This window comes from Castor canadensis, chromosome 7, assembly GCF_047511655.1.
Source record: "Castor canadensis chromosome 7, mCasCan1.hap1v2, whole genome shotgun sequence".
Taxonomy (NCBI): domain Eukaryota; kingdom Metazoa; phylum Chordata; class Mammalia; order Rodentia; family Castoridae; genus Castor; species Castor canadensis.
Window position 1 is genome coordinate 37,156,995 of NC_133392.1, and position 13,850 is coordinate 37,170,844.

The following is a 13,850-nucleotide window of genomic DNA, read 5'->3' on the forward strand; positions in this document are numbered from 1 at the left end:
CTCCTTTCAAAACAAAGCCTAGTAGGTAGAATGGCTGAAGGTGAGACTTCACTGTCTGCAAGGCACTTCACTTTCTCAGGATACATTTTTCTTGAGGGCCTACTATGTAGGTTTTGCATTTGTAATTTCATTTGATTCTTATAACAGTCTCTGAGAGGTCAATGTTACACCCTTTCATAGCTGAGAAATGGGATCTCAAGTAGATTACATGACTGGCCCAAGATTCTTCAACCAGGAGGAGTGAACTCCACAAGTTCAGACTCCAAAGCTGTCATCTCTAACACGCCTCTCCCTTACCTCTGGAGAGGGGTGGGTCATGCATCAGAAATGGGGGCGAAGTGTGGCTGAGGCAGATAGAGCAATTTTAAGTCATTGCTAACAAGCTGGACTGGCCAAGAGCACTGCTGATGAATTTTGAGAAATGCCAATGATATAGAGTGATAATAACACCCAATATTTATTAATCCCTTAGAGTCCATCATGAGCGGAGGGCTTCATATGCACAATCCCATCTGATCTGTGTAACAACCTTACATGTTGAATGCCATTATTATGACTCCTATTTTCCAAATAAGGACATTGAGACTTAGAAAGTTTAAATAATTTGTGAACCCAAATCTGTCTGCCCCTGAGGCTGCACCCTAATAGTGTGCTATCTTTCTTGGGGCTAGAGAGGAAGTTGGCATTGACCTAGGATGGATGACCAACAGAAGGAGGGCTGGCAGAAGCCAAAGGACCAGGAAATGAAGGGTACTGAGCCCAGGAGGAAGTGTTCTCTAGGTGCAGCTGGCACGTTTCTGAGATATTCAGAAGTGTAAACCTAAGATTAATGCACTTTAATATGTGAATTCAACATTCTGATTAAACAAAGTGGTAAAAAAAAAAGGCAAAAGTGTAAGAGTGAGGCAGAATGTGTTCAACATGGAAACAGAAAGGAAAGGGGGATGGAAGCACTTGGAAGAAACAGCAGATGTTATCACGAGGGCTGAAACTCAGCAGGGAGCAGAGCATGGACCTGATGTGCCCACATATGGAAGGGGAATTGAATAGGCCAAGGGGCAAGGGTGCCGTCAACAATCCACCACTATGTGTCAACATTTCACATGTGTTCACTTACTTCATCTGGTACAAATTATTGGTGCCTCTGTGGTCAATGTCATGGCAGAAAGCAGCAGCAAGCATGGCAAAAGCTTCAAGATCCGTGTAGTATTTCTTTAGTTTTCCTGTCTAAAAATATAGACAGAGACATACTTACGTGGATTAATTCACCTCTGTAGCCAGGTCAGCCTTCGAGGCAGAAGGACCCACCATGTTTCTCGAGGGTGCTTTATTTCTTGTGAGTCTTGTGGAATTCTGGGTAATTCTACAACCTAACAGGCAACTGAATTTTTCTTGAAGAAAGCAAGTCCATGGGTGTCTGAATGATAATCCAGCCGAGTGTCCAGGGAAACCCATATCTCTGGGGTCACCTGCAAGGGGACTGGGTTTGTGGGATTGTGCCCATGAATTTCAAAATGACAGATCCGTCAAGATGGATCATACCCATTTCTCACACTGTTCAAGCAGAAAATTCCCAGGTTTACAACGATTTCCAGTCCTCTGTACCTACCATCAACAAAGTAAACATGGTCTGCCCCACATTGAATCCGTGTCGCCAGTTGTGATAAGTGACGGAGCGGTACCCTTTCCTCACGGTGTACATCCATCTGGTAAGAACCTGTGACCCAAAGGCGACAACACCACTCAGACTTTGGAATAGAATTCTAAAGGTTAGAAGGCCTGTGTCAATCTTATCTAAAAATATGTGTTGGTTTTGTTGACAGAGTTTAAGCTGATGTATTTACCAAGTTAATGATAATTTAGAATCCAAACTGAGTTAATCTTTTGAACTGCAGAAAACATTAGTAAAACCCAGCAACAGAATCAAACAGCAATTTAATGAAATACCATCTAACCTCCACAGGCACTTTGAATTTCTCCACCACATTTATTTCGAAAAACAGTCGTAGGCCACATTTAACCAACTCGTGCTCTGTAATGGGGAAGTCACTGAAGTGAAATTCGTATAGGTCCACGGCCTCAGCGTCTGGCAAGTCCTCTTTCTGTCGAAAGGACAGTTTGTTTCAGATCACAGGCAAGCTTTTCCCTTTTTGCTCACATACCCAACATTGAATGTAAAGCAAAATTATGATTAAATAATGCCTCAGGCAATTCACCAAGCCATGCCCGGGGTTGTACAGTTTGCATAGGTTATGGTCACAACAAACCTCCATTATTATTCCCACGTTACAGGCAGTGAAACTGAGAGTCAGCCATATTAGAAAAACATTTTAAGTGATGGGGTTCAACTCCAAATCCAGCCCCAGTGGTTATTTTCTTTCCATGAGGCAAAATAAAACGCTTAGCAATAGCAGCCTCACGCATTTTTTTCAATGCTCCTCCTTTCTCTTCATCAGTAAGTTTGGGTGGTTGTTTAATTCAGTTCTCTAGTATTTTCTTTATTTGCTCAGTGATGGTTTCACACTTGACTGTGAGCTCTGCCAGAGCAGGAATCATTCTCTTATTTGCAGCCATATCTCAGAAGCTGCAGTGTCTGTCCCAGGAATGTACTCAGTAAATGTTTGCTGAATGAATGAATGAATGAACGGCCACGGTGTGTAATAGATAGTGTAGGCATGTCTTTGAATTCACCTCTCATTAGGATTTAGGAGTATGTGAAAAAACAGTGAACTAAGTACTCGAGCATTGACCATGACTTAGGAAATAAAAATATGGAGCTTATCCTTAAGAAGCTTAATGACGTTTATAAACTACAGAGCAGTGAAAGGTGAGATATTAGCATAATTAGAGAGCACAGCATTGTGTTCTTAGTGATGGAGAGAAATGGAATCCCACATTAATCAAAAGAGGAGGGATTCCAGAGGGGCTGGAATGGAGCTGAGCTGGTGAAAGGAAGGAAGGGAGGAAGGAAGGAAGGGAGGAAAGGAGAGAAGAAAGGAGAGAGAGAGGGAAGGAGGAAGGAAGGAGGGAGGGAAGAGAGGGAAGAGAGGAAAGGAGAGAAGAGGGAGGGAGGGAGAAAGGGAAAGAAGGAAGGAGGAAGTGGAGAGGATTCCATGGCAGAGAGAAAACACCAAGAGACAGGCATCAGCAGCAGCTGGGTGGGTGTACGCAATGGACCTGTAGTGACCTATTATTGACAATCAGTTCAATGACTATTTCCTGGGTGCACGGTACGTCCTTAATACCACAGAAGTAAGAAAAGGCAGGTCTCTTCCCTCAGTAAGTTGAACAGCTCATTCTCTAGTGATACAAATTTCAACGTGAAATGGTATGTGCTTGCTTTAAGCAAAATTATTATTTCTGGCTCCCTTACCCCTGTGCCAGGGCTGGCCCCTCACACTCTTGCCCTTCCCTTGCTGGGGTTTCCAATGTCCTCCTGTGCTCCCTCCTCATCACTGCCACTCTCTGACTGGTCCCTTTAGGCAGAGATGGTTTTTCCCTGCAAAGCAATGGCTTGGAATCGAGAAACCAGTGTTCAGTTCTGCGTTTTGATGAGATACATCTCCACACCTGAACAGGCCTCAGCTGTGAAATGGGAAAGTAAGCATAACCCTTTTCTTTATTGTTTTAGTTTAAAAGTAATCTCAATTTTCATTCACATCTGTCAAAGAAAATTAGAGAGGATTCCATCCACGGCCCATAGGAACACTTCACAAACTCTGTACTTTGCTTCCCCGACTTCTTTCTCTCTCAAACCTTTCTTGATCAGGCAGGCCCTTCTTCTTATTCATTCATTTGTTATTTATTCATTCACAAATCTCTTTTGGTACCTATATGTGTTCTAGGCATTATGGGTAAAGCAATGAATGAAGCAGGCACAGTCACTGTCTGTGAAACATGACAGGCAATAAGTGAATCAGAGCAGGAGGCTGAGAGAACTGTGAGGTGGGGGTGTCCATGCCATGTGGCCTCCCTGATGGACAATGTCTTAGGCCCTGTCCCACAGTGTCACATAAAGACAGTGAACATACTTTTGACTGCATTGCAGGATCACTCACACTAAAGTGTAAATGTGCATTTTCGAGGAAACAAAGTAAGAGGCTGTCAGAAATGACTCCGAGGCCCCACATGCAGTCACAGGCAAGCCGATAAAATATTACTCCAACACAGAAAGGCAGGTTTTGAAGAAGTGCAGTTTTGAAGTCTGTGATAAAGACAGATTGACACAGACAAAAGCTGTCTATTGGTCTAAGAAGTGGGCACTGTGACTCCCCCAGCCCTCATGGCTATGCAGTCGCCCTGCTCAGGTCTCCTGCATCCAGCCCGGATGTCTCCCTCTGTTCCCAGAGAGACCCCCGCCAAGTCTGATAGGTGACTTCCCAAGACACAGCATGCAGGTAAATCACAGTCTTGTTTTGGGTCAATGCCAGCCGGCAGGCAGCTTTTTTCTCCTTCCAATTGGTGCTCCAGTCATACCCAGCCAATTTGGTTTCTGTGTGACAGCATGCTCTCTTGTGTCCCCATACCCTGGCCTGTGTTGTCCTTGCTTCCCACACCTCCCTGCAGCCCTCATCACCAGTCCCTTCCTTTCCCTCAGGTCCTAGCACCATGCCTCTCCGCGTGGCGACATCAGTGTGGAATGTTGTGCTTCATAAGCGCATGCGTGGGGCAGTGGCATTGCTTGTGTTTTGTCTCCCAAATGCACTGAATCCCAACCAGATGATATACTAGCGGCCTCTTGAACCAAAACCTGGATCAAAATGTCTTTTGCCTTCAGCACCTAGCACTGTTCCTTTTATTATGGGATGTCTCAGTGATTGCCGAATAAGTGACAAAATTAGATTCAGGATGAGGGAATAAGTCACTTTCCTGGGAAACCCTCTGCAAATCTTCCATGGCTGGGTAAGGGGTGCCAAGGTATCCAAGAGAGCTGGAGGGTGTTCATCACCTCCTTGCCCATTATAGCACTGCTAACTCTATTCCTTCCTGGCAAGAGACACAGAGCCCTTGTCACACCTAGCAAAGAGGGCTGAGCCTCCCAGAACCTAAAATTAAAGCACAACACAGGTGAGCAGAGATGGACAAGTAACCACAAGTAGAGAAATTATGCCATGGTAATTGGGAGGACTCCACTGGCATATTTGTTTATTGTTTTAATTTCCTAAATTTTATGCAACAATACTTGGGATTAGCTCAAAGTAGATTTTACATTCAAAATAGTCTGAGAGTTTGGTGTCTCTAGTATATGAGCCATTTCACTGCTTCTGCAACATAAGGTCCTTCCTCCTGTACACAAGGAATGAGAGAATTTCTAGTGTCATGCATGTTGACTACAGTTTTGTTTTGCAAGATGAGTATTGTTGAGGGCAGGTGAGGAGGAAGAAGGGCTGTCTTCTGAACCAGGCATAAGAGGTGGTGCTCAGAGATGGAATTTAAGAAAGTGAGAGAAGGAAGGCAAGCCTCAGGTGATACAAAAACAATGGAGGGTGGGAACTGAGCCCTTGACAAGGGGATCAAAGGCCACTGGTCTTTGGCAGCAGGGCAAAGAGCCAGGATGGGAGGATTGGGGCCAATAAATTGGGACAGGGGGGAAGGGAGCTAATGAGATAGCTAGTGTGTTTTAGTTTAGAAGGAGCACTTACATCACAGATTGGGAAGGGGTGGAGGAGGACAGGGTGAAGCAGGTAGGAAGTTGAATGTGATATTATTTCAATTTTAGTCAGACTCTAAAATCTTGGTAAATATCTCAAGTCCACAGGGTCACAGATCTATGCTCCACCCAGTAGAAAGTGCAAAACTGCAGAACATCATAACAGAATCTAAAAGCATACTCTTCACCTGACAAAAGAAAACCCAACCCTCTTTGCAAAAAGATTATAGCACTCGGAGCCCCTACAAGTGTTCACTCACAATGTCTGGTCTTTAGTTTAAAAAATCATGAAGTGGGTTTTAAAACAGTATGTAATAACTGAAACCCAAGTTTGAAAAATAGACAGTAGAAGCAGACCCAGAGGTGATTTAGGAATCAAGGTGAGATCTTTAAGAGAATTATGACTAATAAGCTTTTTAAATAGAGGAAAGGATAATCAAAATAGATTAAATGATGAAATGTTCCAACATAGAGTTGGAAGCTTAAAAAAAAAAGAATTAAGCACATGCCTGTAATCCCAGCATTTGGAAGGTCTAAGCAGGAGGATCACAAGTTCAAAACAAAGCAAAATCATATCTCAAACAACAAAGCCACAACAAAAACCAACAATAACAACAATTAAGTATACTTTCTAAAATTAAAAAAAAGAAAAAAACCTCTAAAATTAAGAACTGATTAAATAGATTTAACTGTAGTAGTGCCATGATGAAAACCAAGGGTGAGAAATGAAGACATTAACTTCAACCAGAAATAATAGCACTGGCCTGACAGCAACAACAGGGAAGCAATGAAATTCTCTAAACTCCAGAAAAGAATCTAGAGATGGCAGATGCCATTAACCTAGACGGGCCCATGTTCTACTGTACCTCTGGCACATTTCTGGGGTGGCTAAGGTTCAATCCAAAACTGCTAAAACAAACGAGGCCAGGATATCCCTAGGTTCTGGGCCTGAGAGGCCTCATGCAGTAATCTAGTTTATCTGTGATTGTAAATCATGTTTGTGAATTGAGCTCTAAGGAACAAAGGTGAAGAAAAGCAGGAAATCAAAAGATCAGTCTTTGGAAAAAAAAACTCCTTTGTTTTTAGTCTTGAAAAATGTCAGGGAAGAGGAAAGTTAACATTTACTTGAAAACAAGAAAGCATGTCCTAATACATTTATCTAAAAGGCTTTAAAGATAGAAGAAAAACACTTACCAACACTGTGAGAAGCTGTTTCTCTTGACAGTCTTCAATTGCATCCATATTTAACTTCTCTTTAAATCTCTAGAACGTAAATGCAATTGAGGTGTGAAATTCCTATGAAGATGATTTCTATCTGATTCCTGTACTATTAAAATCAGTTAAAACATATTCAAAATACACTGCATCCTTATTCCATGACAAGGACATATGATGGATACAAAGAAAACCTGTAGCATCTGATTATAAATAAATAAACTAATACAATTGATTTCTCTAGTTGCCAACATGTAACAGTAACCATCTTAAAAACTAAACCAAATCAAACTATGGGTTGTGTGTATATAGGTAAGAAAAAAAAAATGAAAAGTTGGTAGCTTACATTTGTTTTTCTAATAGCTGATAACAATTTCACATGGTTCCCTCCACCCCAAACCTTCTCATATTTAACATTTCAAACTCTCAAATCAAATCTTTTAACTCTCAGCACCCCTAGCAAACCAAAACCAAACAAATGCTTTGCCCCAAACTACACATGTACACACACTTGAAAAGCTAGGGAAATGCAAGGAATAGTGGCAGTGGGTATGTGATCTTTTCCCTCTGCATTGTGATAATTTGAACACTGTTAGCAAAATTCCACCTGCTTCCTAACTCTCTACCATGTTGGTCCTGGTCATGTGAGTTGCTTTGGTCAATGAGAATTTTAGGAACTGAAGTTCGCGAAGACTTGAAGTCTATGGGCTTGCTCTTCTGTGCCTCTGTCATCACTGTGAAAGGAGCATCTATGAGAGAGCTGCTGGTGCGTGAGTGATGAAAGACACAGAGCAAACCAGACTCACATCTTGGAGCCATACTCAGTCAAGCCTGACCAGCCCACAAACACGCAGAGAGGGACAGATGTTTATTACTGCATGCCACTTACGGCAGTTGTATGTGTATTTCCAGCCATAATCTGTGTGCACTGGACACTGAGTGCCTCTTCCTACCCCTCTTTCTCTGTCTTCCTTTTCTTATCCCAGGACTGAACTTATTCTCATTTGTCAGACTCCTGGAGACTTGCAGAAGCCACGGTTAAATACCACCTAATGTCCATAGAACTGGACTCCCCACTTACCAAAATAGATTTGATTTCCTCGGGAGTGGCTTTGATGTGGCTCATAAGCATTTCCTGAACAATGTCCTTTCTGTTTTCTAGCTTATTCATTTTCTCATAGGTGTCAGTATTTAAAAGAGACCATCCAAGAAATTGTGTAAGAGTCTAGAATGTAAAAAAATGTGACTCACATTCTCTAAAGTTAAATGAAAATTGATTTGGGGGTAGTACTCTGCATGAGTCCCCACCAATTGCTTGTCCTCCCACCATCAACAACACATTTATTTTAACATAAGAAAAAATATGAATTTACTACCCACATAATAAAATTGGCCATGCATCATGAAAACTCTGTTGCAGGAGATGAATTACAAACACCACTAGAATAAAGCAAGACATAAAAATCTGATAGAAGACTAAGGGTGAGACTGAGAAGGAGGAAGAAGAGGGAAGAGAGGAGGAAAATAGAAATATTCCTTCCTGTTTTTACAGGATTGGAAAGAATTGGGGTTAAACCAAAACTTTATACTTTAATAGAAATTTGTGTAAGTCAGGAAATAGAAATGACACAAAACAACATTTTGATTACAACTATTAATGACTTACATCTTAATTGCCTTTCAAATATCATTCTAGAATAACAATTATGTGTTCTCTATTAATTCATGAATTTCACTTACCGCCATTACTTCATTATTCTGCTCACCTCTGTAATGTGCTCGTCATGCTCATCAAAGGGTTTGCCATCCTTCCTGTTGTAAAACGTCACCACTCCCACAATGTCTTCTTTCTTGTTGACAATTGGCAGGGACAAGACGTTTTTAATGACCCAACCAGTTTCATCAACAGGTCCTTTCTACAAAAAAGAAAAGAAAGGAATTTAGGTTATTTTATTTTTTGCTTCATAATTTGAAATAGTTACAGATCCACAGCCGCAAGAGATGTACATAGAACTTCCAAGTACTCCTCACCGTTTCCATCAGCGTAACGTCTGATAACCATAGCACAGAGTCAAAACCACGAGGCCGTGCATAATCCACAGAGCTCATTTGGATTTCACCAGATTTCCATGTACTTATTCCTACATGTGTGTACATATGTGAAATTATAGTTTTACACAAATTTACCTGATGGGAAAGTCTTCAACCACCATTAGAATCAAGATGGTGATTTCATCACTTCAAGGCTCCCTTGTATTATCCTTGAGAGCCACAACCCCACCATCTACAACTTACTTTATTTTTAATTTAAGTAAATCTTTGTGTGTTATATGCACAATTCACAGTTTGCATCAGAGCATGGCTGAACTATGTAGCCATTGTAAGTACTCTACAATCCATCCATCAGGCATTCTGAACTAGAACCGAATGGCTATGTTTTAACAACTCTTTTACCCTTTGTTTCCCAGCCCTTGGGATGGAAAAAGTTTCTTACCATCATGTTACCTCACTGTTCCATTTTCAGTTTTTCCACTTTGCAATGACTATTTAGCTAATTTCCTCTATTAAATTCTCTCTGTTGAAATACCTAGCGTGTTTCTATTTTCCTGACTGATCCATTAAGTCTTATGTTCTATGGTACATTGAATTTAGTAAGCAGCTGTCAAGCCCCTATGATGTGCCGAGAACTGGACTAGTTTCTGAGTTGCAAAAGTGACTAAAACACAGGCCCTACCCTCAAGATTCTTGCAGTCTAGTGGAGGGACACAGGCACAAAGGTTCAGCAGTGTTTCTTAAAACGTGACCCAAGGACCACATGCAACACATTCATTTTAGCTTGTTTCAGTCTCTGGGCATGCATCTTAAGTACACTGCTTGGGGAATTCTGACGATTTTTCAAATATGAAAACCACAATGTGGTATCTGCATAGTATGCAGCTAAGGCAAAGAGAACCAGGCACTCAACACACCACACTGCTCATTCTTTAAGCCACCCATGTTTTATTTAGTCCCCATGGAGACCCAGGTTAAGTCTTGCCTCTCCCATGAAGCCTTCTCTTACTTTTCTACCCCAGCAATTTTTACCTAGATTATAGAGTTTAGCATCCAGACACTTTGTAAATGCTTCAAAATTATTGATTTTGGTCTTTAAAACTTATTAAAAGTCAGGGACAATTGCATAAACTATTAGATTTCACATAAGTGCTAGAGCAGTGTTGAGCATACAATTATTTATTATGTAAAGAAGTAATGCAAATAACCTGCTTATTGTGTATCACTATTCTTTATGAAGACTATAGAACAAAAAACAGAGAAACTAAATCTCTATTTATGGATCCTAACAGTCGAAGCTTTAGAATACTGAAATGCATGATGTTCTCCAAGGCTTCCTCCTGGGAAACACTAAGAAGTATTTCTATTCTTATATCATCAAATGGACTAGGGACAAAACCAGGAACAGGAAGCCTACCACATGTGTGCAGAACGACAACTTTAAATACCCAAATGCATGTCTTAAAGCTTTCAAAACAAGCTTTCCTAACTACTTCTTGGTGTTTTGGGAAGTATTTGTTGGCTATCTGTCCATATTCATGCATTTTGACATTAATTAGATCTTCGACAGCAAAGTGATAGAAGGAACCTAAGATTTAAGAAAGATTAATAGGAAAAAACTTAAAAACTGAGAAAAATTCTATGTACTTTTCCCTCACTTTGAATTAGGATCACTTTAATTGATGTAAGAGAAAAGAGCACTGTGGAACCTCCCCAAAGATGTCAACATCTTAATCCCTGGAGACTGTGAATTTGACATCTTACATAGCAAAGGAGAATTAAAGTAGAGACGGAATTAAGTTTTCTAATAGGGAAAGTATCTTGGATTTTCCAAGATATATCATATCATATCATATCATTACATGACCTTAGAAATTGTGAAGAAGGTGGATACAGAATCAGAGGAGATAAAAATGGTAGAGCAAGTGATGCAGATGCTGGCTTTGAAGATGGAAGGGCCCTCAGGTCAAGGAATCCTTCAGCCTCCAGGAGCTGGAGAAAGCAAGGAGACTGGTTCTCCCCTAGGGCCTTCAGAGACAGACATAGTCTTGCCAAAACCTGGATTTTAGCCCAGTGTGACTCATTTTAGAATACTGCCCTCCAGAACTGTAAGATAATATTTATTTGTGTTGCTTCAAGGCAGTGGAGGTAATTTGTTACAGCAGCCATAAGAAACTTGTCCAAAGTGCTTTGAGGGACATAGTTTGAGAAACACTGCCTTTCCAGGTTTACTCTGACATTAGCTCATTTTGAATCATTGACTTTTCCATCAAACATATCAGGTGCAACAGGGAATAGTAAGAAATGCGGTAGCCCATGAATATGTAGAGACAATGGGAAAGGAGGGTGGAGATGGTGGTTTGGGGAGGGCATCTATTCTAGGGAATGGTGCTTGTGAGAGAAAGTGGGGGAGAGAGCCTTAAGGGGCCTAGAAAGCTGTCAGTTAGAGACATAGTCCTGACCCTGGCTAAGGGGAAAAGGAAGGACAGAAGGTTGAGTGCAAATACTTAAGTACAGTGCAGTTCTAGAATAGTCTACAGGGCTGTTGGGGATTCCTAGAGCCAATGTTGCCCATTAGAGAAGTCTGGTTGTTTCTCAGGATGGATGGGCCTGTGTTAGTATACCTGCCATGCTCAGTCACTGGCTGGGAGCACCCTGGAGAGCCAGGCTTCAGTGGATTTCAGAGCACAGTAGCCATTGGACAGTGGCCATTGGCAGTTGGAGCTCAGAGAAGCATACTTCATGAGCAAAACACCAACATTCCTGGAGTACTGGGGAATCCCTACAGATTGGAGGTTTATTGCACTAGGGGAACTGCCCAGGCCCCAGGGAGGTCCCAGCCTCCTCTCAAGGTGACCAGAGAGGCTGTCCCATAGTGTGACTGCTCCTACAGTATCCACAGTGTGTTTTGAGAGAAAGCACAGTCCCTCACACTTCAGCAAGTACCTGGTTCTTCTGGGAGAACTGCATCCCCACTCCCTGCTCAAAGTTCAGACACTAGAAAAGCACTATCCTTTTTTCCTGTCTGTGCATTCTACCCTGGCACCCTATTGCCATTAATATAGGGGTCAAGGCTGGGCACAGTATGGTCACAAGCAGGCTGCTGTTATAGGGAGGAAGGAGTGAGAGCCAATAGGACCATATGGTATTTTCACATCAGTAAGCAAAGTGATGGGCACGCAGATCCAGGGGAAACCCTCTATGTAACCAAGCAGGGGTACACAGATTTTCCCAAGGCCTGGTTTGGTTTGCGGCAGGGGCTACACCAGTCACACCACAAGGAAGCCGACTTTTCCATCCAGGCATAGATGTGTGTGCAGTGTCTGTGAGTCTGTATGACAGACAGAAAGATAGACAGCAGCAGTGCCCACTGGGGAGGGAGGGTAGTCTCTACTCCTAACCTGGATTAGGGCTTTAATTAAATGTCTGTTGAATGTAGAACAGACAGCAATAAGTGCCAGCAGGCAGAAAGAAGAGAGTGTGGAGCAAGTGCCAGCTTATCTTCTATGGTAGGCAAAGACAGAGGACACTGGAGCAGAAAGGTCATGCTGGAGCAGAAAGGTCATGCTGGCCCTTTTGGTGTACTAGATGAAAAGGGGGTGAATGAGCCCCCAAGTCCTATGGTTAAGTCCAAGCAGAAAGTCATTGCTTTTGTTGACTTTTTGATGCTATAATAGCATATCACAGATTGTATACTTTATAGAGAAAGGAAATTCAAATTTCTCATAATTCTGGAGGCTGAGAAGTCCAATAGCACGGCTCCACCATCTGAGAGGGCCTCCTTGCTGCATCTTAACACGGCAAAGAGCATCACATGGCAAGATGGCAAGAGTGTCAGCGGAGTTTCTCTTTTTCTGATGAAGCCACTAATACTCTCATGGGGACCCCACCCACATGACCTCATGCAACCCAAACTACTTCCCAAAAGCCCCACCAACAAATGCCATCAACAAATTTATTTAGGGATCAAGTTTTCAACATATGAATTTCAGGGGACACAGCTGTGATGGTGGGAAGGAGTGGGTCAGTCAGGCCGCAAACACAGAGGGAGCTTGTTCAAGGGCACCTTTGTGGTGAGTAAAAGTGTATTCTCCAGGAAACAGGTCTCTGTGTGTTGGGGAAAGATGGGTAAAATCTAGGTACCCAATAAGAATTTTTTCTTTTGTTGATCACAGTTGCAATAAGGGCAGGAAGGGCTACTGAGAAAGCCACCATCAGGGCTGGATTCAGGTTACAGTCTATAGTCAATCAATCATTCACACAAAGAATGTTTACTGAACACCAGTAATGAGTTAGGCTCTGTCTTGCCACTAGAAGACCATAAGTAGGAGAGCATGGAGGAATGGCAGGGCCCCCTGTCCCCTCTCTTCTCCTCTCTAGTCCCTTCTTTTGCTGAAGAATTTGCTGGGAGGTGGCCACCGGTGCAGACAGGGTGAGGGCCCTGTGTTTGCCTGTTGGCCACACCCGAGCATAAAGCAGACCCGGGATGAAGGGAAGGGGAAAGCATCTAATCCCCACCCCGGCCTGGCTGTGGGCATGGTTACCTGAAAGGTGAAGTATTGATCCGCAGGGGCATTCAGCATGTTACATATCTGTGAGGGGAGAGGAGACAAGTCTTCCTGAAATGTGCTGTGGTGGAGTTATTACACCCACAAAGGGAGACAGAAAGAGCACATTAAGAATGAGGGGTCTCATATAGCTCTTGATTGCTTGCAGGCAAATTATTCACACTGGACCTAACCAGCTCATTGACGTTAGCTTCTGTTCTGCTGCGTCACTGGGTGATACTCAGTACCATCTCTGCTACTCCCCACTCTCCAGGCCTATGAGGAATCCCCTTCAAATTCAAAACAACTCACTGTTCAGGCCAGGAAGAGGAGAAAAGTGAACAGAAAGTCCATTCTATTGGGGCAGGTGAGCCATGATTGGCTCT

The 13,850-nt window shown here is 42.4% G+C and overlaps 1 protein-coding gene across 2 annotated transcripts in view; it reads right to left on the reverse strand.

The window, feature by feature from the left end:
* Positions 1-13,850, reverse strand: part of Pde6c (phosphodiesterase 6C) — a 50,044-nt gene that overhangs the window by 21,321 nt on the left and 14,873 nt on the right. For both annotated transcript variants that reach the window (XM_074078744.1, XM_074078743.1), the window contains exons 8-14: positions 13,462-13,509; positions 8,632-8,781; positions 7,947-8,090; positions 6,845-6,913; positions 1,956-2,102; positions 1,610-1,717; positions 1,118-1,227 (exon numbers count right to left, since the gene is read on the reverse strand). In XM_074078744.1, coding sequence (XP_073934845.1) covers positions 1,118-1,227; positions 1,610-1,717; positions 1,956-2,102; positions 6,845-6,913; positions 7,947-8,090; positions 8,632-8,781; positions 13,462-13,509 — 776 coding nt within the window. The remainder of the gene's footprint in view (positions 1-1,117; positions 1,228-1,609; positions 1,718-1,955; positions 2,103-6,844; positions 6,914-7,946; positions 8,091-8,631; positions 8,782-13,461; positions 13,510-13,850) is intronic.